The sequence below is a fragment of the Sander lucioperca genome, chromosome 21, assembly GCF_008315115.2.
Source record: "Sander lucioperca isolate FBNREF2018 chromosome 21, SLUC_FBN_1.2, whole genome shotgun sequence".
NCBI lineage: Eukaryota > Metazoa > Chordata > Actinopteri > Perciformes > Percidae > Sander > Sander lucioperca.
In genome coordinates this window covers 3,204,333-3,231,902 of record NC_050193.1, presented here as the reverse complement: position 1 = coordinate 3,231,902, position 27,570 = coordinate 3,204,333, and the positions used below count along the sequence as shown (strand labels likewise).

The following is a 27,570-nucleotide window of genomic DNA, read 5'->3' as shown; positions in this document are numbered from 1 at the left end:
CATTCTTCTTTAACGAACTCCTCCTACAGATTTAACCCGATTGAAATAAACTAAATATTGTGTGAGCAAAGAATGTAGACAGCAGCAGCTTATCCGTCAGTGTGAAATATAAACACGTGAACCACAGAAAACAATGTCAGATTTCGTCTTTATTAAAGAACCTGAGACAGACTCAGTTTACACGTTACAACATCTGATTCTGGTTTCATTCGCATGTAACTGTTACTGATCACGTTTCCAGACTCGTCCACTTCCTGTGTGATGGTTATCACCTTCGTTGTCTTAGTGGTGGAGGAGGTCTTGGTGGTGGTGGCGGTCTTGGTAGTGCTGCAGAAGAGAAAATAAATGACTAATTTTAAATTCGACTGATGAGACTTAAAAAAGTGGGTTTTATAATTGTAAAGATAAATGTTAAGCATCAGTTAGCGTCCACTAAAACTTTTGTTTTTGCCGCTGACAGACTCAGATTATTATACTACGTGTCTGACAACATTATGGAAAGGATCCCTACAGAGATAGACCTTTTAGTTAAAGAGGAAGATCCTTTTAGTTTAACATGAAACAGCCCCGAAATCACCATCACCAAACCCACCAGACTTCATGTAAATAATCAGTACTTTTAGCGTGTATAGAGCCAGCATATTTCCACATGTAAATGGGTGAATTAAGGGTTTATTTCAACCAAACCAGAGTGGTGATTGCTGGAACAATGGAAAGATGAACCAAGACGACTTTTGGTAGTTTTATTTTGTTTCTGTCCACTTTGAATGAAGTGTGTTTTACGATGATAACATTACTGTTTATTTAAATGGAGTCTGGTGGGTTTGGTGATGGATGACTGTAGACTCAGCTCACCTCTCTCCGTCCAGCAGCCTCCTGTACTCGGTGATCTCCATCTCCAGTCTGGTCTTGATGTCCAGCAGCTCGGCGTACATGGCCCTGTGGTTACCCAGGTCGGCCCTGAGGTGGGACAGCTGCTCCTCCAGACCCCCCACCTGCCTCTGGTAACCTGTCAGCATGTTGGCGTAGCGGCTCTTGGTCTCAGCCAGTCTCACCTCTACAGCTCCTTTCTGTTGAGGAAGAGGGAGGACAGTCAATGATTACCGTCACTTTGATTTACAGTAAGACAGCCCTTTAGTAATTTACAAAACACCTCAAACCTTTTACATTCAAACCAATACAGAAGGCCAACTCTGACAGAGTGCTAGTGTTCTTACCTTGCTGATCTCAGACTGCAGTTTGATCTCCAAAGACTGAAGAGTTCTTCTGACCTCTGAGATCTCAGTCTTGGACGTCTGCAGAATCTCGGTGCTCACAGCCACCTCTCTGTTCAGCTCGGCTGACTGTGAAGAACAATCAATGATGTTATTGATCAAATATCAGGGTATCTGAGCCCAGCGTGATGTAGAGTTATCTGACAAACATCCTGGAACAGCAGAAGTTAAGAAACTAAAAATAAGTTAAAGACTAAAATTTAAAAAACTACAAAGTTTTAAAACTTAAAGCTACAAAATATCCTAAACCAGAACTTGAGAAACTAAAAAGGTTGGACTGTGTTGTCTCACCTTGGTCTGGAACCAGGACTCCAGCTCTGCGCGGTTCTTGTTGGCGACGGTCTCATAGTGTTCTCTGATTTTGGCCATGGCGGCGGACAGGTCCTGCTGCGGAGCGGCGTCCACCTCCACGTTCACCTCCACGTTCACCTGGCCTCCCACCTGGGCTCGCAGGGCCAGCAGGTCCTGCAGGAAGACGCCGGTTTAACTTCTGTCTTTTAATCTTTTTTTTAGCGCCCGAGCACCAAAGTGCCAGGGACCTATTGTTTTTTATTCTAATGCAAAACTTGTATAACTAATGTATAAACTTGTCTCTGTATTTATTGTTTATTTCATAATAATGTTCAATATGTTTGTTTATGTAAGCACCATTCACCAAGGCAAATTCCACGTAGGTGTAACTTATTGTGGTAATAAACCCTTTTCTGATTCTGATTTAAAAGGATTATTATTTTTCTGCTGCGTTATCACATTTTTGAGGGGCTTGGGATGCTCGGAAACAAAAAAAAAAAAACCTTTCTCATTCCGAACTCGTAAATTAAGGACGTTTGGACAGTGGCTGTCAGCGTCTGATGCGACGAAAAAGGCATCTTTCAGCGTGTTTGTGGAGAGCAGCAGTTAGATAGGATTTAGCGAGTAGTATGTAAGGGCAAATTTCCATGTAAGGAGGTTGGTTGGGGTGGTGGATGGGTCAAACACAGGACCTTCACCCAGGAGAGCGGGATTTGCATCTCGCTTGTCACGCTTGCTATAGTCGGCCTCTAAGTTTGGTTTGGAAAAGTATAAATGGTTTTGTGTCAAATCACAAAAGACTTTGATTTAATGAAATAAGTATGCGTATAATTAAGATAGTGAAGTATAAATATAAAATAGTATGTTAAACAGTAACTAAGTAACTTTTATTCTGAGTAAATTTTGAGCTTCTTTTACTTTCATACCGGTAATTTTACTTGTACTTAAGTACAAGATCATCAAAGTCTTAGTACTCTTACTTAGGTAGAATATTGTGCGTTCATTTTGATTTAACAAACACTTTTTAAGGGACTTAAGGATGCATGAAAACTCTCAAAACTTTGCAGCCACTTTCAAAGTAGTACATATTTTTGAGACTTCATTTGTGCTTTTGTGTGACACGGTGGACGGTTTCAGTGCTCTCACCTTCTCGTGGTTCTTCTTGAGGAAGATGAGTTCCTCCTTCAGACCTTCGATCTGCATCTCCAGGTCGGATCTTGCAGAGTCAGCTCGTCCAGGACTCTCTTCAGCCCGGCGATGTCGGCCTCAATCGACTGACGCATGGCCAGCTCGTGCTCATACCTGAATAAACAACCATGAGAATGAGTTCCAGAAACTCACCTGAATGTTGAAATGATTGTGTTAATGACTGATGATGCCTGTACATTAAAGGAAACGTGCGTTTCATTAGTGGTTCAACATGCCCTCGTTCACTTCGCCTAAGCACTTGCCCTCGTTCCTTTGGTCTGAAAAACTGAAGTGAACTTGGTGAGATCGACCCTCGGAGGGCTGACGGAGCAAGTGAACAATGATGGTCACTCCAGAGGTGGATTATATCACAAACAATGCTTTGTTAGTTATGCATTCTGTGCAAGAAAATACATCTATGGTTAGGTGGCAGTCATTTGCAACAGCTGAAACTCCTGTTGCTGACCACCAAAGGAGGAAATGAATAAATTACTAAATACATTTCGACTTTTTAGTTTCCTTTTTGTTAGCTTGATAACCCTAGGCGCTGTGCAGCAGGTTGGGGTGGTCTCCACTAGGGTGGAATGTAACTTAGTAAATTTTCTCTAGTACAAATGTCGAGGTATTTATACTTGTACTTTTTAGATTCTCAATTATTTATTGTCATGGTTCTTTGTATAATTTCATATAAAAAGAAAAACTGAAAAACAGCCACTTGCAGTGCAAGAGGAAACAACAACAATCATACAGACGTATGCAAGAATGCGAGACTAAAATAAGTAAAACCACATACAACATTTAAAGACAGTTAAAACAGTTGTCGGTACTGTGTGTTAAAGTGCTGTAGTATGTTGAAAAGTTGAAAAGTTAGCAGCGCAGTGAATTAAAGCGTTATGGTGCCCATGAAGGATTTGCAACACAGAATATGTAAAGTTGCATTTATTACAGTCCTTGGGGGTGGGGGTGCATCACCTCACCGTGTACCTGTTCACTGTAAGTGGTGGAATAAGTACATTTACTCCAGTGCTGTACTTCAGTCCAATGTTGAGGTACTTGTACTTTACTTGAGTCTTTTCTTTTCTTGCCACTTTCTACTTCTACTCTGCTACATTTCAGAGAGAAATATTGTACTTTTTACTAGTTACTTTATACATTAAGATTCCTGCACACAAAACACATGTAGTTTATAAAAGCTGATGTTTTATTATAAATGAAACTAGCCAACAATATAACGGCCTACAAATCCAGCTGAGATGATTAGACCATTAAACACACAACTGTTTGGATCCTTTACACTTTCTACAATGTTTTAATACTTTAACTACATTTTCCTGATGATACTTACAGACTTTTACTGAAGTAGCATTTACATGCAGGACTTTTACTTGTAACAGAGTATTTTTACAGTTTGGTATTAGTAACTTTACTGCAGTAATCTGAATACGTCTTTCTCCTCTGCGGATGTTCTGCCTGTGCAAGAATGCAGGTCTGTTTAAACAGTCGCACATCCCAAAACTGGTTCTGTCATGTGTTCACTGCAGCTCAGAAACATTGCAAAAAATAGATCTATATTCACATCCTCATTCTTTCTCTTCAGGCTGAATCCATCTTAATCAGAGAAAGTCCACCTACATTCTGACACTTTCTTTCATAGTACAGGCATTATGCAACATGACGCCAAAAAATCTGCAACAGAAACTTTTTCAACGGACCTAGTCTCATAAAAGTCTCCTCTATAACATATAACAAGTCCTAAGTGATTGAAGTGGTTGAAAGTATTGAAAAAATACTGAATTCGTTGATTCCACAGTTTCCCATTGCAACTTCACACCACATTTGATTATTTACGTTAAGACAGTAATCTTTAAAGTTTTCTGTAGCTTTATGTTTACTTATACAAAATAGGCTTTTGTCAGTTTTTCTGTTGCATTAGTGGGAGATTCACCACTTTTTCTCACAAAATGCTACACTATCATCAAATAATTTTTTAAACAATGATGAGACTTAAATAATTCTCTTCGGCAATAAAAAAGGAAGACCAGGACTTCCTTTGATTTTAGAGGACTAAAAACCAGAGCTGCAGAGATGAATCGATTAGTTGTCAACTATTAAATTAATCTCCAACTATTTTTATTTATTTATTTAATTAGTTGATTTGTCAGGGACAATGTACAAAATACATTAATCTTACGAAAAGATGTTTTGTACCAGAGTTAGCTAATGCTAGTTTCCATCTGCAGTCTATTAATCAGATTGAGTCTTTGTTTGTTGAGAAAACAGGTAAACTTGTGTGATGTCAGTGTGTTAAATGTGAATATGTCCTAGTTTCTTCTCTCCTCTGTGACAGGAAACTGAATATCTTTAAGGTGTGGAAAAGACAGGATATTTGAGGACGTCATCTAGGACTTTTCGAGAATTACTGATCCACATGTGTCACTGTTTCCTGACATTTTAGAGAACAAACAACTAATCCATTCATCCAGGAAATAAACGGATTAATCAACAATGAAAATAATCTCTCAGCTGTGATAACATCTCAACATACCCCTCCTGTCGTGAGCTGTTTCTCAATCATCTCACCTGAGGGCAGAGCTGTGAGCTATGAGGCGTTTGTGGTCCGACTGGATGTCTGTTCCTCGGGGCTCCGTGTGGACTTACAGGACCGGACCGTCAGCTCCTCCAGGGAAACAGGAGGAGCTGACAGGTCAGGCTCTCATTCCTGATCCTCCATCCATCAGCATCAGACTCTTCACACAGAAAGTAAGAAAACATGACCTCTTGTTTCTTTTACACAATACATGGACTTACTGTATGAATGATATTTTATGTGTCATGCCACTAAGTGGCCCATCGCTCACAGTTACATGACACCAACACAAAAGATATTTCATCCAAAGCTTCCAGTCCAATGTCTACACACAACATAATCTACTTTAAACTCAACATTTCATACATAAGAAAAGACATTTTATACATGAGAAAACATTTCTGACACAAAAAGGTGGGTAGGGAATGAGATGGCTGAATGCAAAAAATATATGCACTGCAGCAAAACATGGACAAAGCTTATAAAGACTCTCTGCTAAACGTTAAGCAGACGATGAATCTGGACTAAACGTCACAACTGCCAAAACAAAGACAATAAAATAAAGTAGCTGCAAGCAGCAATTTGAGGGTTCAACCCCTTTCTCAGCCAACAGAAAGTTGTAGTTCTAGCAGTTTAGGGACCGTTGGGTATTTATGGAATGGACCACCAGAGGAAAATAGGGGAGGGTCATGTCTCTTTATTCTTTGTTGAGGGGAGGGTCACCCAACTTTTGTATTCATAAAAAGAGCAAAATTTCGAAGTGGCTTGTTTGGTGCAGTCAAACCTAGCAGATGGGTCTGACCACAAACGCGGAGATGGCTGGGGGGGGGGGGGGGCAGGAGGAGCACTGCCCCCTGGTGGCTCAAACGGGTAATTGCATTGTTTAAAAAATTTGTGGAATAATTATATCTGGCATGACCAGATATTTTATAAATATTTTAAATAACAGAAAACAACTAACTGGTGGTAGGTAATACATCAGATTTCATATACTGCTTTAGTAAACAAAAATATGACCTGGCTGACGATGGGAGCAGCAGGACTGCTGTTGCATTAGTCTGGACATCTTGCTGTGCCAACCTTGCAATAAAGGTTTCCTAAATGCCATGTATATACATGTGATGTCATCTTACTAATTGATTGCGGGTTTTGTGTAGATTTGGACTTTTATACGTTTATTCCACTTTGTTTAAACGGCGAAGTGGAGAGGCCTCGTTCACCTGTTTGGAGCTGGCTGCTGAATGTGACGCTCATATAGGCCTTGCTGGATACACCGTGACTCTGTTTGTGGATCTACTGATCACTGTGGGTTACTTTTTTTTCGTGTCATTGGATTACGGCAAAATATGGATCTTTTTTCTCAACGTGTCTTAACGTTTCATGGTGTGGTTTCTGCGTTTGGAGAGGCATCTCAACAGACTGTAGGTCGAACACTGATTGTTCACTGTTACATTATAATTTAAGTGTCGGGGCATCCTGCCACCGTCTGTCTATTGCATTCCAAGACAGCCGTGCCACGATTGAATTTCATAAGGGCAAATTGTTAAATTGTTACAATGTAATTTAAAATCTGCTTTAAAAATAAACATATGTGTTTTGGAATATAATGTTCAGCTTCGGCACCTTTACCTATGTGCATAAATATACAATGACTGAGGAAGCCTAGTGACAATTCCATAGCAACCAGTGTTAAATAGTTGTTTCCCAGTGTCCTATGCTGAATGGTCTCAATGTTTTATTGTTTTATTTCATGTGAATACTATTTAACTAAAGGAGGAGCTTAGTATTTGAAGTAATTCAGTAATGCAGGAAGTGTGCATTTAGTTTCCATGCTTATTGTGTTTCCACAAGAGTGGTGCAGCATCGGGAGCAATTCCCTTTGACATTGGACAGCAGGGCAAACCAGCAACCTTCCGATTTGTGGGTGACTGCTCTACCACCTGAGCCACAATCACCAAAGTCAAAGCCAAAAGCAGCGTTGAGCGATTTCTAGATTCACAAAGCTTCACAAAACCACTTCCGATGGTTTAATCCTGAATAGAAAAAGTGGTGAAACCAAGCACACACCTGTTTTATCACTACAATAGATGCAGCATTTCAATAAGTCCCATTATTTCGGTTATTTTAGTGTTTTTCACATTATGCAAAAAACATCATGGCAGAAGTTGTAGAACACATTGAGGTAGACATGTTTGAGAAATATTAAGTCAATCGGACTCACTGTGTGAGGGACATGGCCCTTCAAAATGTTGGCCTAAGTTATAGCGCATCAGGCCAAATTGAATCATATTTTATGGGAAGAATTAGCACATTACCATCAATTATGCTGAACATGTTCATGTATGTAGCTCCTTCCAGCCTACAGTAACTTGAGAATATAATTTAAAATATAATGCTAAATAGGCCACGCCCACATGCGTCAATCAATATGACACTTCAGATCTAATTTAATACTCGCCCCAAGACCATATGTACCAATTTTGTTGTAATTCTGTCCACCAAGTTTTGCAGTACATATTTCTGGTATTTTTGAAGCCTCCTATTGGCTGATTTCAAAATCATTGTATAGGCCAATTTCTTATGTCGGACTGGAGATATGTTACAAATGTTATGATGACTAGTCAAGTTAGTGAGTTATGGCCAATTTACTGCTAAGCTCCACTCTTCTTTAATTGATGGTGGCTATGGATTTTCATCATGGTGGACCGAAGAAAGGCGAGGTCCCTCCCCTTCCGGTGGATCATCATGGGAGCTTAATTTGGAAGACATAAGAACGGTAGTGAATGAGGAAAGACTTATCCTTTTTTTTATCTCGTTTGAATTGAGCCATGAATTACACAGCCCGACGCAAGTGTCTTTGCTAGTTTAAGAACGACGCAGTTGTTAATTTCCCATCCAGCGCCCACGTCGTTTAAATAGCAAATGCACCTGCAGCCATCTTTGCGCCCATGGGCATGCTGGTCTTACAGGGAGGTGTGCTCAGGTGCATTCTGGGAGCATATTGCTATCTTGAGGCAGCGGGAAGTGATCGTGCCATTGACCAACAAAAACCTGGTCTAAAGTCAATAGCGCAGCATTTCAATGTAATTTTAACAGCAAATTGGTAAAATGTGCCTAGACTTGTGCACAGCGCGCGCACACTATGCTTGTTACACACACAGGGACACGCATCAACACACACACACATGCAGAAAATTACAAATAAAAGTATTACAGTGCAAATCCTCCATCAAAATAGCAATGCACCAATGTACAAACGTGCATGCCTTTTAAAGGGAATGGGAGATGACACTTGGTTTATTGCATGTTATGCCCAAAACACACCTCTGATTAATGAAGACACTAAGTACAACCTTTTTGAACCATGCGCCCAGCGCACGGACAATTTTCTTCCGCTGTCAAACTAGCAAAAGTGGATTTGGACACACCCTAAATGCACCTGCACCAGACGCTTCATGCCATGAGCTTAGATCATTAAAATAGAGCCCATAATGATGTTCGTCAGTTTAAAAGGTAATTTTGCAAGTCATGAAAGTCTCAGTTTATTGTCAAACTGTTGGAGTATAATACTGTGAAAATACGTAATTAGAAAGACTACACACTTCAAAGTCGCATGGATGACGCGCTGAAACTACGATGTCCGTGTGTATCGTACCGGGACGTAACGTTACTCACACGAGCAGAGGATCTCACGTGTTTTTACGCTTCTCTGCTGATAAAACTTTGCTGGATAAAACACACCATGTAAAAGAACGTTACATGTGTTGTGGAACAGCTAAGCCAGGGAGCGAGAAATCCGAGCATCAAGCCAGGTGACCTAAATTATGTGAGAGAAGAGATGTAGTTCACTGAGCGGTTTCACACAAAACTAAGTTGTCATACGACAAACTGAGACTTTCTTCAGTTAAAAAAATATATTTTAAATTGACGAACATCATATTTGTAATCCATGGCTCAATTCAGTTGGGATCAAAAAATAATTACCGGTACACTAACATGCATATTTCCTCCAAATTAAGGTCCCATGAGGTCCACCAGAAGGGGATGGACTTCGCCTCCTTTTATACTTTATGTAATGAATGGACAGAGCATCCAGTTCGGTGAAGTGATGCAAAAGCGAAAGTGCCTTAAACCTGTATTGTATCTGAATTTCAGCAGGGGGCGACACATGTGATTGCAAAAAAGGGTTTGCTTTCTATAGAAGTCTATGAGAAAATGAGCCTACTTCTCACTTGATTTATTACCATCAGTGAGCTACAGACAGCCGGGGTTTTTAACAACGCAGATCTCAAGACTGTTTTCCCCCATTTCCATCAACATGGAAACTTTTCTACAAGAGAAAGTAACACCCTGTACTTGTTTTACACCTCACACAGAGGTGCATACAAGCATACAAGTACATTGGCCCCTGTGACCACATGGGCCGATGTCTTTTTTATCTTTATTTGAATACATTTCTTATGTTTTATATTATACTTGTTATATGTGTTGTTATTGCACCGTGGGTCAGAGAGAACCATATTTTTAATTGCTCTGTATGTCTGGCACATGTTGCAGAATTGACAATAAAGTTGACCTGACTTGAAAAGAGAGCCAATCAAGTCTGGACAAACAGACAATGAGTGCTGTTTTGTGGGAGGAAAAAAAAGACGATGACGATTAGCTTTTGTAAATGTAATTTTTATTAAGTATAGTAGATAAAAACAACACCAAGAAAAATTAAAACACACCCAATGCCAAATGCAGCCAAGAGGCCTATTTCTTGTATATCAGTAATTTCACACCCATTGCTTTCATTTCTCCACAGCTCTGTTAAATTATGCCTCTCTTGTCGCTTTCATGGCACAGAATAGTAGGTATGATCAGTTAACAGAGCTGTATCTCCTGAAGCCATCTCTTTTGCTCGCTGTCTAAATTTGAACAATAACCTCTATAACCCTATTCTTATGTTAGCTAATGTATTAAACAAATATCTGTGTTAGTTTCTACATAAAGCTTCAGCATGCGATTGTCCTGACCTTATGATATTCTTATTCTTTACTTTATAAAGGACAACACACATTGGACTATATGACAATGCCAGGTGTTTTACTAAAAATATGCTCGGTTTTAAAAGCCAGAACTCATTGAATACGCTAACTTGCATATACCAGCGTTAAAAATAAGTTGACATGAACTAACAAAATTGTTTTAGAATAATTTTAGTTTCCCAGTGACTTCCACCTCACAAAGTGTCAGGTACTCTTGTCTTCAAAATGTGTCATTAAAGATGGAAGGCACAGACATATTACATGTGTTGATCTGACCAAATTGTCGCCAAAGAAGAGGCAGTCATCATATTTAATTGAACTTTGAATGTGACTGTCTGCTCAAAGTCATTTATTGGTCACATCAAATGGTATAAATCACCAGTTGGATCAGTGTTACCTTTAGGCTGACCATTGACTTCCACCTCGCACAGTGTCAGGTACTGTCGTCTACCAGGAATCACAATGTTTACATAACGACCTTCCATTGCATTGCACGCAAAAGTTTGGGTGGTCCCAGCTGCGATAGACGAGATAACAGCACATCTGATGAAAAATAAAATAAAACAGAACTATGAGTAAAACTGCGTTACCACACACAGACTGTGCATACATCTTACCACTCGTATTTAAATTCTGATATTGCTATTGCTGTGAAAACTATGGCTTTCTATTAGGTAATTATGTAGCTATCTAGTGCACTAATTTCCTGTTATTTACACAACAAATGTTAAATGTTTAAATCTAATATAATACAGAAAGTGTTGTTATACCTGGGATTACCGTTGCCATTGTCATTGAGGGAATCTCCAATGCGGATCTCAGCACCATTGATTCTTTCGGGGCAACAATCTCCTCTGTTGGTGATGGTGACACTGTTGATCTGATATGTGTTCAGGAGGTCCAGTCTCCACCATGGTTTTAAATCATTGTTAGTGTGGGTACAGGATCCCTCTGCCCAGTCGCTAGCACGATTTCCATCAATGGCCCTTTCAGGGACGCCATTCCCAAACACAGAGGACTGAATCACGTTTCCAGCTTGAGCAATATTAGGTTCTGGACAAAGTTACAAAATGTGTCATTAAAGATGGAAGGCACAGACATATTACATGTGTTGATCTGACCAAATTTGTCGCCAAAGAAGAGGCAGTCATCATATTTAATTGAACTTTGAATGTGACTGTCTGCTCAAAGTCATTTATTGGTCACATCAAATGGTATAAATCACCAGTTGGACCAGTGTTACCTTTAGGCTGACCATTGACTTCCACCTCGCACAGTGTCAGGTACTGTCGTCTACCAGGAATCACAATGTTTACATAACGACCTTCCATTGCATTGCACGCAAAAGTTTGGGTGGTCCCAGCTGCGATAGACGAGATAACAGCACATCTGATGAAAAATAAAATAAAACAGAACTATGAGTAAAACTGTGTTACCACACACAGACTGTGCATACATCTTACCACTCGTATTTAAATTCTGATCATGCTATTGCTGTGAAAACTATGGCTTTCTATTAGGTAATTATGTAGCTATCTAGTGCACTAATTTCCTGTTATTTACACAACAAATGTTAAATGTTTAAATCTAATATAACACAGAAAGTTTTGTTATACCTGGGATTACCGTTGCCATTGTCATTGAGGGAATCTCCAATGCGGATCTCAGCACCATTGATTCTTTCGGGGCAACAATCTCCTCTGTTGGTGATGGTGACACTGTTGATCTGATATGTGTTCAGGAGGTCCAGTCTCCACCATGGTTTTAAATCATTGTTAGTGTGGGTACAGGATCCCTCTGCCCAGTCGCTAGCACGATTTCCATCAATGGCCCTTTCAGGGACGCCATTCCCAAACACAGAGGACTGAATCACGTTTCCAGCTTGAGCAATATTAGGTTCTGGACAAAGTTACAAAATGTGTCATTAAAGATGGAAGGCACAGACATATTACATGTGTTGATCTGACCAAATTTGTCGCCAAAGAAGAGGCAGTCATCATATTTAATTGAACTTTGAATGTGACTGTCTGCTCAAAGTCATTTATTGGTCACATCAAATGGTATAAATCACCAGTTGGACCAGTGTTACCTTTAGGCTGACCATTGACTTCCACCTCGCACAGTGTCAGGTACTGTCGTCTACCAGGAATCACAATGTTTACATAACGACCTTCCATTGCATTGCACGCAAAAGTTTGGGTGGTCCCAGCTGCGATAGACGAGATAACAGCACATCTGATGAAAAATAAAATAAAACAGAACTATGAGTAAAACTGTGTTACCACACACAGACTGTGCATACATCTTACCACTCGTATTTAAATTCTGATCATGCTATTGCTGTGAAAACTATGGCTTTCTATTAGGTAATTATGTAGCTATCTAGTGCACTAATTTCCTGTTATTTACACAACAAATGTTAAATGTTTAAATCTAATATAACACAGAAAGTTTTGTTATACCTGGGATTACCGTTGCCATTGTCATTGAGGGAATCTCCAATGCGGATCTCAGCACCATTGATTCTTTCGGGGCAACAATCTCCTCTGTTGGTGATGGTGACACTGTTGATCTGATATGTGTTCAGGAGGTCCAGTCTCCACCATGGTTTTAAATCATTGTTAGTGTGGGTACAGGATCCCTCTGCCCAGTCGCTAGCACGATTTCCATCAATGGCCCTTTCAGGGACGCCATTCCCAAACACAGAGGACTGAATCACGTTTCCAGCTTGAGCAATATTAGGTTCTGGACAAAGTTACAAAATGTGTCATTAAAGATGGAAGGCACAGACATATTACATGTGTTGATCTGACCAAATTTGTCGCCAAAGAAGAGGCAGTCATCATATTGAATTGAACTTTGAATGTGACTGTCTGCTCAAAGTCATTTATTGGTCACATTAAATGGTATAAATCACCTGTTGGAGTAGTGTTACTTTTAGGCTGACCATTGACTTCCACCTCGCACAGTGTCAGGTACTGTCGTCTACCAGGAATCACAATGTTTACATAACGACCTTCCATTGCATTGCACACAAAAGTTTGGGTGGTCCCAGCTGCGATAGACGAGATAACAGCACATCTGATGAAAAATAAAATAAAACAGAACTATGAGTAAAACTGTGTTACCACACACAGACTGTGCATACATCTTACCACTCGTATTTAAATTCTGATCATGCTATTGCTGTGAAAACTATGGCTTTCTATTAGGTAATTATGTAGCTATCTAGTGCAGTAATTTCCTGTTATTTACACAACAAATGTTAAATGTTTAAATCTAATATAACACAGAAAGTTTTGTTATACCTGGGATTACCGTTGCCATTGTCATTGAGGGAATCTCCAATGCGGATCTCAGCACCATTGATTCTTTCGGGGCAACAATCTCCTCTGTTGGTGATGGTGACACTGTTGATCTGATATGTCTTCAGGAGGTCCAGTCTCCACCATGGTTTTAAATCATTGTTAGTGTGGGTACAGGATCCCTGTGTCCAGTCGCTAGCACGATGTCCATCAATGGCCCTTTCAGGGACGCCATTCCCAAACACAGAGGACTGAATCACGTTTCCAGCTTGAGCAATATTAGGTTCTGGACAAAGTTACAAAATGTGTCATTAAAGATGGAAGGCACAGACATATTACATGTGTTGATCTGACCAAATTTGTCGCCAAAGAAGAGGCAGTCATCATATTTAATTGAACTTTGAATGTGACCTTCTGCTCAAAGTCATTTATTGGTCACATCAAATGGTATAAATCACCAGTTGGACCAGTGTTACCTTTAGGCTGACCATTGACTTCCACCTCGCACAGTGTCAGGTACTGTCGTCTACCAGGAATCACAATGTTTACATAACGACCTTCCATTGCATTGCACGCAAAAGTTTGGGTGGTCCCAGCTGCGATAGACGAGATAACAGCACATCTGATGAAAAATAAAATAAAACAGAACTATGAGTAAAACTGCGTTACCACACACAGACTGTGCATACATCTTACCACTCGTATTTAAATTCTGATCATGCTATTGCTGTGAAAACTATGGCTTTCTATTAGGTAATTATGTAGCTATCTAGTGCACTAATTTCCTGTTATTTACATAACAAATGTTAAATGTTTAAATCTAATATAACACAGAAAGTTTTGTTATACCTGGGATTACGGTTGCCATTGTCATTGAGGGAATCTCCAATGCGGATCTCAGCACCATTGATTCTTTCGGGGCAACAATCTCCTCTGTTGGTGATGGTGACACTGTTGATCTGATATGTCTTCAGGAGGTCCAGTCTCCACCATGGTTTTAAATCATTGTTAGTGTGGGTACAGGATCCCTCTGCCCAGTCGCTAGCACGATTTCCATCAATGGCCCTTTCAGGGACGCCATTCCCAAACACAGAGGACTGAATCACGTTTCCAGCTTGAGCAATATTAGGTTCTGGACAAAGTTACAAAATGTGTCATTAAAGATGGAAGGCACAGACATATTAAATGTGTTGATCTGACCAAATTTGTCGCCAAAGAAGAGGCAGTCATCATATTTAATTGAACTTTGAATGTGACTGTCTGCTCAAAGTAGGGCTGAACAATTAATTGCATTTGCGATAATATCGCGATATGTTAAAACGCGATTTCCTAATCGCAAAGGCTGCGATTTGGTCACATGACTCGCGAGAACAAATCAGTCTGCACTCAGCAGAGAAAGCATCAACTTAGCATGCTAACGCTACGTCGTACCTTGAACTGATTTCTGTCATTGAAACAACTCTGAGTTGTAGTTTAAAACTTTTACAGCCATTTTAATAAAATGAAGGGTTTTATTCTGGTTTGAGTCCATACATGCAGTTAATGAATACAGACACGTAGAACTGAGGCAGCTCCTCTGTGCACTGTAAAAAAAAAGATACACTGTTGTGTGTGTGTGTGTATATACTATAATTTTACTTTTTTAACTGTCTAGTGTGTAATTGTGTGTTGTTCATACTATAAAATGATTTATTGTTTCTTTGTTGAATAATACAGAAGACAAAGCTTAAAAAAATAATCGAATCGAAATCACAATATTTGGGAAAAAAAACCGCAATTAGATTATTTTCAAAAATCGTTCAGCCCTAGCTCAAAGTCATTTATTGGTCACATTAAATGGTATAAATCACCAGTTGGAGCAGTGTTACCTTTAGGCTGACCATTGACTTCCACCTCGCACAGTGTCAGGTACTGTCGTCTACCAGGAATCACAATGTTTACATAACGACCTTCCATTGCATTGCACGCAAAAGTTTGGGTGGTCCCAGCTGCGATAGATGAGATAACAGCACATCTGATGAAAAATAAAATAAAACAGCACTATGAGTAAAACTCTGTAACCACACACAGACTGTGCATACATCTTACCACTCGTATTTAAATTCTGATCATGCTATTGCTGTGAAAACTATGGCTTTCTATTAGGTAATTATGTAGCTATCTAGTGCACTAACTTCCTGTTATTTACACAACAAATGTTAAATGTTTAAATCTAATATAACACAGAAAGTGTTGTTATACCTGGGATTACCGTTGCCATTGTCATTGAGGGAATCTCCAATGCGGATCTCAGCACCATTGATTCTTTTGGGGCAACAATCTCCTCTGTTGGTGATGGTGACAGTGTTGATCTGATATGTGTTCAGGAGGTCCAGTCTCCACCATGGTTTTAATTCATTGTTAGTCTGGGTACAGGATCCCTCTGCCCAGTCACTAGCACGATTTCCATCAATGGCCCTTTCAGGGACGCCATTCCCAAGCACAGAGGACTGAATCACGTTTCCAGCTTGAGCAATATTAGGTTCTGGACAAAGTTACAAAATGTGTCATTAAAGTTTATGGAAGGAAGAGACACATTAAATGTTTTGATCTGACCAAATTTGTCGCCATAGAACAAGCAGTCAGCATATTTGATTGAACTTTGAATGTGATGTCTAAGTCATGTATTGGTCACGTTATAGTATATGGTATAAACCATCAATTCGAGCAGTGTTTAGTTATGAAATGTGATAAGGAAGATAGATAGATAGGCACACATGTTACACATGCCTATTACATACAAAAATGTGAATTCATTGGGTAAATATCAATAATTTGATTCAACCAATTAAAAGAATAATCTCACCAACTTGGCCGCTGGTCTGTCCTAGAACAGCCAACAAGACAAAGACCACAGATGGAGTCATCATCCTGTGGAGGAAGTTCACATAAATAAAAAAATTGTTAATAAATATTAAATTAAATACCTAAGCATTATTGTTAAGTAGAATGTATTTCATGTACCTTTTTTTTTTTAAAGCGCTGGTAAATAAACAACTTAAAAGTAATTTGCTGGAATTTGTGAGAAAACATTACCCTACCTAAAGGTATGGCTGTTGTTTTATAAACCAAGAGTTAGAGTTGAAGGGTAAATAGACACAAAGCTAATTTATTTTCCCACCCAACCGAGCTCTCCATTGACTTGCATGAAAGTGCCTCATCGTCAATTTCGTCTGGTAGTAAACAACAGAAAAATGCTTAAATGCTGCTGGTGGTAATACTCACTACCAACAAAGGTTTTTGGCGGAGTTTTTTGGGATCATTACAAACCAAGACACTAGAAACTCACACAAAAAAGGCAAAGCACAAAACAGCACAGCTGTACAAGCAGGGGGAACCAATGGGGTTATACAATGTATTAAAATACCTTGAAAATCTGAACATACTCACTCTCTCTGAGAACAAATTCCCCAGTCACAAGGCAGGCGAGGCAAAAAGGGTTTCCTGACTTCAAACTAAAGATCAACTCTTGAAGGCAGAAATGTGCATCTTCTCACATACATGGTCTGTCTTATATAGCTGAGCCCTGATTAGGGAGTTGGCCACAATTAAGTCTTTAAAACAAAGGGAAACCCGACAGACCTGTCAGGTTTCCCTGGGGGACCATCACCTTCAGAGAAACAGGAGGAGCAGGAATGGAGCCTGACCTTTCGGTCGGGTGACCGCGGGCTTAGAAAAACCAGACTCTGCGGATCACTACAGAATAGGCTGGGCTAATGTGTAAAATATACTCAGGCTCGCAATGCCTTGTTTCGCACAGAAAAGCAAAAATTATAACTTTCACATGTGCCCGGTTTCTTTTAATCAAGTCAGCAAACTGCCCCTGTGTGTCTTTTGTTAACTGATACTATACTGTAACGTTACTTCGCCGCAGGAGGCTGTGCCAGAGGAGTCAGACTTGTTGATACCATGCTCTGGGTGGGAGAATTAGGTGTAGACCTTGTGTCCGGCTGCATTAATTAAGCAGTGAGTGCCAGAGGTGGGACTCGAGTCATGTGACTTGGAATCGAGTCAGACTCGAGTCATGAATTTGATGACTTCAGACTCGACTCGACAAAATGTACAAAGACTTGCACCTTTTGACTCGAGAAGACTTGCTACTTCCCATGAAAACTGGGGAAGAAAATGTTCACACGGCCGCGCCGCTCTCAGTTTATCTGCATCTGTGAAAAAAATGTGCACCACCTGTATGCATGCAGAGAGCACGCACACTGCCTGCACGACATCCAATCACTGTAGTCCCACGTTGTTTTGATTCGACAGCATCTAAGCAGGCACACTGCAAGACAACCAATGAAGCACAAGCAACAACGAGCCAGTTGGCAAAACGATACCGAAGATAGGTTCGTTTGGTTATTAAAAATTACGAGGTAGTCGACAAAAAAAGAGTTGCAATTTGCAAAACATGCGGGTCGAAGATTACAGACGGAGCTGCCACAACGTCCAACTTTGTTCGACACCTGAAGTTGCACAAAGAAAGGTAAGTTTTGAACGAATGCTAAGCACCTTATCGGATGTATGTACCGTAACATCCTAGCTGCTGCATATTTACTGTATCAACGACACAGTAAACGCACGTCTCCCTTGCTGGTTCATGCTTACAAAAATAGGGATTTTTGAACCCTGATTATATGAGGTACATGAGTGTATCACACTCAGATGGAAAACCTCGCCAACATCATGTCAACGTCCGTTTTAAAGTAACGTTACCATAACACAGTCACAGTAGATCCACCATTAGCCTTCCCTTTTCATATCAGGTTGTATTCGCTATAACTACCGCCTCGCTATACATTATCCCGCTTATTACATGGCTACCTACCAAATAAATTACTTTGACACAAAATATTGATTTAAAAAGGAGTTTATTGATTTAAAAACGAGTGTATTGCTTCCGCTAAACCGAACTGCGTCCATAGTAACGCTCTGTTTTTCATGGCAACGGTCTGTTATCAAGAAATAACAGAACGCATTCTACATTGGAATTCAACCAAGCCATGTAATAAAATAAAATAATAACGATTATAGTAGTAATGTTCAGAGATGCAATACATTATTATAGTGCAGTTCTTAACTAATGGGAATATTGTTTAGCTTATTTTTGGTTTAATTTGGTTTACTTTAGTTATTTAATTTATTCAGTTATTTTGTTTTGCATTGCATTCCTAGCACTCCCTCGCGGCACCCAGGGGTCCCCGTCGCCACTTTGAAAACCACTGCTATAAAGCATATGACTTCAGTTTCTTGAGAGAAAGGGCTTTCTTATGACTTTTGAGGCAGTGAAAATATTCTTAATATTGCATACACTGAAACTGAAATGACTTGAAATGACTCGAAACTAAAATGGTAGGACTTTGGACTCGACTTGAGACTTGTTGGCTTTGACTTGTGACTCGACTCGGGACTTGCCTCATCTTTGACTCGACTTGACTCGGGACTCGAGGGCAAAGACTTGAGACTTACTTGTGACTTGCATAACAGTGACTTTGTCCCACCTCTGGTGAGTGCTGTAGACAACATGCTAGCAAGCGTTTACTGTTTTGTTTAGATCGCACGGCAAACGTCTCCCAAGATCCTTGGTTCACAGTCAGGTCAGTGGCGTTTTGGCAGCCCGAATGTCAGTGAATGTTGTTTTTAACAGAGTTTAAATTATATTTAAAATGAACAATTATTGTATTAAACAACAATATCTCAAGATTAGAAAACATTGTTTTATGAACACTATAAACAGTCTTTCCAGAAAAATGCAGAGTTGTTTTGTGATTGTTGCGATGACATTGCGGGAACTGGCAAAAATCACGGGAACTTGCAAAAACTGCGTTTCTTCATGGCTTCATCACGGGGTTTGCAGCTTTTCGATGATGTTCACGCCGCGTAATTACGTCACTTCATAACGTTCCCATGGCAACAGGAGAAAATGGCTGCTCTTGTGTGAAGTAAACGCAACATTTTTCAACTTTCTGCTAAGATATATGTGACTTTTTTGCAACGAAAATGCGTGGATTATGAAATCATGCAAGCCCCACATATGTTGCGCAGAAATCGTCAATTTATGCGGCTAAAGTTGAGGCGTATTTGAAAAAATGCGGCCCCCGCATAAATATGTGGACTTTGGCTGATTATGCATTGAATTACGCGAATGCATAATCGCGTTTTTCTGGAGGGACTGTATAAAAAATAATTCTGCATCTGAATATCTTCACATATCTTGTTTTGTCCACAATGTAAAGATATTCAGTTTACTGTCACAGAGGAGAGAAGAAACTGGAAAATATTCACATTTAACAAGCTGACATCACACAAGTTTCACTGTTTTTACATAAAAAAATGGCCTGACCTGTCGGCTCCTCCTGTTTCCCTGGAGGAGCTGACGGTCCGGTCCTGTCAGTCCAAACGGAGCCCTGAGGAACAGACATCCAGTCGGACCACAAACGCCTCATAGCTCACAGCTCTGCCCTCAGGCGAGACGATTAAGAAACAGCTCACGACAGGCTGGGTATGTTGAGATGTTATCAAAGTCAAAGTATCTTTGTTAGCCTCCCTAAGGAAAAATTTGTTGTGGACACTGGGAAAAATTGCTGCAAGAGTTACAACAGAGATACACAACAAGCACAGGGTTAAAACAATTAAAAGACAGATGTACAGTAAACATATGGGCTACTCCAAGAACCTATGCAAAATGCAAATTACGTTTTCTATACTTTTCTATACAAGCCATCCTTCCGACATTCTTCTGTTCTCCCATACATGCCTTACAAACACTCATTCCTACTTCCATAAGCATCCATGAATTCAGTCATAAAAAAACATTCATTTATCCATTCATAAATATCCATACATTCAGTAACAAATGTGCATTCATTCCTTCATTCATATCCATACATACATTCAGTCACAGATATACATTAAATAATTCATAGTCATATGTTCATCGCTGCTCATTAATGATCTTAACTGAAAGAGGAACAAATGAGTGCTTATACCTGTTATATTTGCACAGAGGAACCCTGTACCTCTCTCTTGAGTTCAATAGCTCGAACTCTGAAAACAACATGTGAGAGTTATCAGATAGAATGGTCTTAGCCTGCCTGATTGTTGCCTGATCAAAAAGCTCCTGTGGGTTGAGAGGTGCAGGTGTTCCCATCATTTTGCCTGCCGTCTTAACCAGATTGAAAATCTGAGTTTTGGATTTGACTGTCAAATTCCCAAACCAGCTGGTAATACCATACCGAAGAATTGACTCTGTTGTTGCTCTATAGAAGATTAACATGATATTTTTACAGACCCCAAACACTCTAATGGCCCTGACACACTAACCCGATAATCGGCCATCAGACAGTCTGGCGAGGTCGATGACTCAAGTCTGTTCGGTGTGTTCTGTGCCGTCGTCCGTTGGAGGAGATGTCGGCCTTCATTTTGGTCGACCTGACTTGCTGGGTCGGAGGGCGGGCAGTCGGACTCACTCCACCAGAGTGCAAACCCGGAAATGACGAGCAGGATGAGTGACGAACACCTCTCAAAATCTGACGAAAATCTTTTAAACTGACCTTTGTCGATGAAGACAGATTCAGCAACTGCATGGCCTGCTTCTCGCTTAAAATGTTTTCAGAAACACGTTTCAGTGAACTATTTTCGTAAAATAAGAGATCGTATTTTTACCGCCATTACTATTGGCTGGAGAAGCAAGACCCACGTGACGCGTTCGTCATTTCCGGTTTTCATTTTTTGTATTATGGCTCGCGCACACGCAGAACGTATTCTCAAGACGGCGTCACTTCGGTGTGCTCCGAGGCCTTTTGGACCTTGGGGAGCAGACTGATCAGTCTGACTGCCTTTTCTGCCAACGGTCAGCCGTCGGGTTGGTGTGTCAGGGGCTTAAGTTTGCGCAAAAAGTGGAGATGCTGATGAGTTCTGGCACAGACATTTGTTACATGTGTGCGCCAACTCAGGTCATTATCAATATAAACTCGCTAGATATTTTAAGGAGGACACCTGCTTGATGTCATGACCATGGATGGCCACAGGGCTCTGATCTCTAGTGGATCTGGGGTCTACCAGCATTTCCACAGTTTTTCTTGTGTTAATATGAAGTTGGTGTGAATCACACCAGTTGACAAACTTGTCCACAGCAACTTGGTGGATGCTTATTTTGCTTTCTGTAAGCAAACGGAGAAGGACAGTGTCATCTGACAATGTTACTATATGTTGGTTTGGCTCAGAGTTGATGCAGTCATTGGTGTACAATGTAAACAAAAGAGGTGAACTGACACACCCTTGGGGGGCGCCAGTGCTGCACACTGCTGGATCAGACAGGGCGGAGTGAAACTTCACCTGCTGTGGCCTGTTTGACAAAAAAGAGTGATACCATCTGATTAAAAAGGGATTTACATTTAACTGAACTAATTTCCTAAGCATGATATCTGGCTGGATTGAGTTAAAGGTGCATTATTGTTGATATGGCATCACTTGTACTACGTTTTTTTTCCGTAAGCAAATTGGTATTTATCTAACATTTGATCCACATCTGTATGGAGTATCTCTATCATAAGCCTCTCCATTGATTTAAAAACATTAGAGGTAATAGCCACTGGCCGATAATCACTGTTTTCCTGGGGACATGCCTTTTTGGGTACTGGAATAATAATAGATTTTTTCCAGAGTTTTGGTACTGTGTATGTGTCTATGGAGAGCAGGAGTAGTTTATGCCACACTGGTGACAGTTCTTCTGCAAAAGTTTTTAAAAGAAAAGCAGACAGGTTATCAGGGCCTGTTGCTTTGGTTGTTTGTATATTTTCTAAACACCTTAGTAACAGTGTGCGATTCAATTATGATTCTGTCCAAGTTCACATTACAAACTACATTCTCTAACACTACAGCATATTCCCTGACATTGTCAGTATTAAAACGCATATAGAAATTATTCTGTTTGTTTGCCCTTTCATTGTGGGCAAACAGGGGCTTCCTTTTAGTGTCCATGTTGGTCATTTGTCTGATAGAGTCCCAAAGTGTCTTTGTGTTGGATTCTGACAGCTCTTGTTCTGCCCGCTCCTTCTACTGCTGCCGAACTGCTCTCTCTCTCTGCTGATTAAGGTGTTTTAGTGCAGCTCAGACTTCTGCTTTATTTCCGGATCTGAAAGCTGTTTTCTTCCTGTTGATGCATTCCCTAATGCCTTTTGTGATATAGCAACCCGTTCTCATTCCGAACTCGTAAAATAAGGACGTTTGGACAGTGGCTGTCAGCGTCTGATGTGACGAAAAAAGCGTCTTTCAGCGTATTTGTGTAACGCACTGGGGAGAGCAGCAGTTAGATAGGATTTAGCGAGTAGTATGTAAGGGCGAATTTCCGCGCAAGGAGGTTGGTTGGGGTGGTGGATGGGTCAAACAAACACAGGACTTTCACCCAGGAGAGTGGGGTTCGCATCCCGCTTGTCACGCTTGCTATAGTCGCTTTTTATTTTCCTCCTGCGTGTCACAGAACCGTACGCCCAGCCACGACCCTTTCCTAAACATAACCATCCCGTTCTTCCCGCGTGTCATGGAACCATAAGCCCACCCACGACCTTTTCCTTAACATAACTGCGTCAAAAGGGACGGCAATAGTCCCGACCAAGCGCGTTTACTTATAACGCTAAAGGGACGGCAATAGTCCCGACCAAGCGCGTTTACTTATAGCGCTAAAGGGACGGCAATAGTCCCGACCAAGCGCGTTTACTTATAGCGCTAAAGGAGACTTTTAGCGTCAATAAGAACGACAAAGGCACCTGACCAAGTGTCCGTATTTTACGAGATGAGTGTGAGAACCTGTTGGATATAGGGTTTGTTATTAGGATATCTTTTAACAGTTTTCTGGGATATGACAGAGTCAGTGCTGAAAGATATGTAGGCAGTGATGGATTCAGTGGCACTGTCAATGTCTGCAATCTTGAAAAAGTTATCCCAGTCTGTGCAGAGGAAGCATCCCTTCAGCGCCTCCATTTTGTCACTGAACCATACCTTCACAGACTGGATTTCCGGTTTGCTGGAATTAAAAACTGAGCAATATGTGGGGAGCAGCTGGATAACATTATGGTCAGAGTTATTCAGGGGAGGTCTGGCTCTGGCTGTGTAGGAGTCCTTGATATTGCCATAGCATTTGTCAAGGATGTTGTTATTTCTAGTGTTACACTTAACATATTGATGAAAGCCAGGTAAAGTTTTTTTCAAATTGCAGTGGTTAAAATCGCCAACTATCAGCATGGGAGCGTCAGGTTTGTTCTGTAGATGGCGATGGACACGGTCTGTGATTGCCTTAGCTGCTCTGCTGGCGTTCCCACTTGAATATAATATAAGAATATAAACAACACACACAAATATGTTGGTAAATTCCCTTGGCAGATAATGTGGCCGCAGCGTAACACACAGCAGCTCCAGGTTGGGGTTGCATTTTTTGTCTCTCACTGCAAAGTTACGGCACCAACTGTCCTTGATATAAATACACACCCCACCCCGCCGTGTCTTGCCCGAGTTTGCATCTCTGTCTAAATGTAGGTGGGAGAAACCTTCAATTTCAATAAAGTTGTCTGGCACTTCCTCACTAAACCAGGTTTCCGTAAAAGCCATTAAACCAGACTCGCGGTATACGTAGCAGGCTCCAACCCATTGACGCAGTTCATCCAGTTTATTTTTAAGGATCGTGGGTTGCAGAGAAGCATGGGTGGTAGCGGTAGCTTGGTGGCTCCTCGGATGCGTTGTCTGAGGCCGCCTCTCCTACCCTATTTCCTGGCCTTTCTGCCTCGACGGAGGCCCGGTCCATGATGTTGTCGTAGCTCCCCAGGCACATTGTGGAGCAGATCAGGCGACGGTAGCACTCTGCTGTCCCGCAGTCCCAGCAGCTCACTGTACGTTAGAAGGAAGCTGCTGCTGATGGACCCATCAGCAGAGCTCTGAATGACTGGGCCAAACAGGATTAGCCACGCCAGTGCTAGTGGTCCCATTCTCTTCAAATTCACTTTGCACACACGCAGCATACACTTCACAATACCAGTTATATCCAGCAAATTTGCACATTGAGTTCACCGATACCAGATATAAAACAGGGACATAACAGACGCCATGACAAACGAACAATCAAATTGCAGCAAGAGCCCTCCTCCATGTCGCCAGCGGAGCTGGGCCATCTTGTGCACATCTGAGGAGCTGAGAGATTATTTGCACTGTCAATTAATCTGTGTATTATTTTCTGTATGAAAGGATTAGTTGTTTGGTCTCTAAAATGTCAGAAAATGGTGAAAAATGTGGATCAGTGTTTCCCAAAGCCCAAGATGACATCCTCAAATCACTAGCGTAGCCAGAAAAGAGACTCTGGGTGTGCATCAGAAAAACTGGGTGTGCCACATTTATGGTCGGATTAATGTGCACCTCCACAAATATTTAGGAATATAGGCCTTTATCTCAGCTGCCCAGTCGGTAGATGTTATTTAGATTTGGCCTAATCACTCCTGAGGGCTATTTCACAAAACCTAGATAGCAGATTAAGCCGGGATTTCCTAGTTATTCTGGATTACTTAAACCTTGAATCGGTTTCACGAAAGCAGAGGCACCTAAATTACCATGGAGATTTAATCTGTGCAGCTAGCCTGCTCCAGACCAGACTAACAGCCAGGATTTATTAATCCTGGAGCCATTTCTGTTCACTCAGCAGTGGGTTTACCTTATAGTTATCAGCCTGCATTAAAATACAACAGGTGCATATTGCTGTTCAGTTAAATACTGTTAATATTTTAACATTGTGACTATTATTTTAAAAAGTATTCATGTTACTGTTGTTGGTGCTGTTATATTGCTGTATGAAGACTGCTGTTTATATTGTTGTTAGAAGTTTGGTGAATATATTAGGCTATGGCAGTTGTTGAGATAATTAGAAAAGGCTGATGAAGTTGCAAATGTGTTTTAAATGAAGTCTGCAATGAAAGGGCAGTATATAAAGTGCTATACATGTGTGTTTCTATAATGGTTCTAACAAAGGCCGACCAGTCGGAGATCAATGCATCTTTTAAGATAATTTATTTCTTTTTCTATTCTTTACCTATAATAGCAGACAATAGCGAACGGACTAAATGATAGCCTAAAAATATACATTTACGAACCACTACTCTTAACTGAAACCATTCTGTCCACTTTTAATGCAAAATATATAACTGTTAATGTGTGCAAATGATTAGTAGCCTAACTCCTCGAATGTTAAAAATATGAAGGTTTCAGTTCAGAGTCGTGTGTATATAAAGTGCTTATAAAGACTCTGCTAAACGTTAAGCAGAGGATGAATCTTGACTAAACGTCACAACTGCCAAAACAAAGAATAAAATAAAGTAGCTATAAGTGGCGATTCGAGGGTTCAAACCCTTTCTCGAGACACAAGTTCTAGTAGTTTATGTAATTCTGTAGTTTCTAGTCTTAACGACTACTCCAAGCACTGTTTAATATAACAGGCACCGTTCACATGCATTAATAAACTGTTGCCAAGGCTGCCATATAAGGCGCCAACTGCTTAGCACATAAACTCATACACACATTCACACACCGATGGCGCAGCATCGGGGGCAATTCCCTTCGACATTGGACAGCAGGGCCTGGGGTAAACCAGCAACCTTCCGATTGGTGGACGACTGCTCTACCACCTGAGCCACAGTCGCCCCTAGGAAGCAGCCCAATCACCAAAAGTCAATGCATCAAGCAGCATTAAACAGATGCCCAATCAGAAAAGTCAAAGCAGCAAGCAGCATTAAACAGATGCCCAATCACCAAAGTCAAAGCCGCAAGCAGCGTTGAGAGATTTCTAGATTCGCAAAGCTTCACAAAACCACTTCCGATGGTTTAATCCTGCATAGAAGAATTGGTGAAACCAAGCACACACCTGTTTTATCACTACAATAGATGCAGCATTTAAATAAGTCCCGTTATTTCGCCCCCCTTCATTGGTTTTAACAAGACTTGGAGTGTACTGTACGTTCAGGTCTTGGTGTCAGATGTCTCCATCTATTTTAGGCAGGATTGCTGTGGAAGAATCTGAGTTATGGGCAATTCCCTGCTAAGCCCCACTCTTTACCAAGTTCTTTGATTGATGTGGCCATTTTTTTTATGACCAATCTTGCTCATTTATAGCAGAAATATGTATCTCAATCCTGCATGGCTCTATACCAATTTGTATTTTGGGTTCATAGAATCAAAATCCACAAAGTTCTATTCATTTTACTGTTTTTCACATTATGCAAAAAACATCATCATTGTTAAACTGTTGGAGGAATTAGAATATGAAATTAGAAAACCTTCACACTTCAAAGTCGCATGGATGACATCTCGCTGAAATTACGATGTCTGTGTGTATCGTACCGAGATGTAACGTTACTGACACGAGCAGAGGATATTGCTTGTTCTTATACTTCTCTGCTGTTAAAATTTCGCTGGAAAAAACACCATGTAAAAGAAACGTTACATGTGTTGTGGAACAGAGCTAAGTCAGGTAGCGAAAATTCCGAGCATCAAGCAAGGTGACAAACTGTGTGAAACAAGAAATGTAATTCACTGAGTGGTTTCACACTAAACTAAGTTGTCATATGACAAACCTACGACAAACTGCGACTTTCTTCAGTTAGGGACTGTTCGTTATTTATTTACGGGGCCACGGGAGGAGTTTTGGGACCTTTAGTCAAACTAGACCTGACCCTCCTTTCACCAGCAATAAATTTTGGATGACCCTCCAAAATGATTGGGAGAAAAGGGATGACCCTCCCCAACAATTTATTGTACTGGTTTGCACTTGGAAAAGATGTACAAATTCCCATTGTTTTTTACAGCCATGACATGGTGACTAAACCTCT

General features: G+C 40.6%; 2 protein-coding genes and 1 pseudogene across 2 annotated transcripts in view; 1 reads left to right on the top strand and 2 right to left on the bottom strand.

The window, feature by feature from the left end:
• The window catches only part of LOC116049985 (keratin, type I cytoskeletal 13-like), an 83,747-nt gene that overhangs the window by 35,841 nt on the left and 20,336 nt on the right, over nt 1–27,570 (top strand). The window lies entirely within an intron of this gene.
• Nucleotides 130–4,405, bottom strand: LOC116050012 (annotated as a pseudogene).
• Nucleotides 9,144–16,442, bottom strand: LOC116050013. The gene is made up of 14 exons (XM_035996729.1): nt 16,439–16,442; nt 15,917–16,181; nt 15,524–15,689; nt 14,525–14,805; nt 14,132–14,297; nt 13,679–13,959; nt 13,288–13,451; nt 12,833–13,115; nt 12,460–12,605; nt 11,987–12,269; nt 11,614–11,759; nt 11,141–11,432; nt 10,768–10,913; nt 9,144–9,157 (listed from the first exon to the last, which is right to left on the bottom strand). Exons 1-14 carry the CDS (start codon nt 16,440–16,442, stop codon nt 9,144–9,146), a joined length of 2,637 nt encoding a protein of 878 aa, XP_035852622.1.

What these genes read in the sequence shown, in the direction of transcription:
- LOC116050013 (XM_035996729.1), bottom strand. An exon ending in AATGGCAACGGTAATCCCAG is followed by an intron (nt 12,606 to 12,832) that starts GTATAACAAAAC and finishes ATTTTTCATCAG; the next exon opens with ATGTGCTGTTATCTCGTCTA. An exon ending in AATGGCAACGGTAATCCCAG is followed by an intron (nt 11,760 to 11,986) that starts GTATAACAAAAC and finishes ATTTTTCATCAG; the next exon opens with ATGTGCTGTTATCTCGTCTA.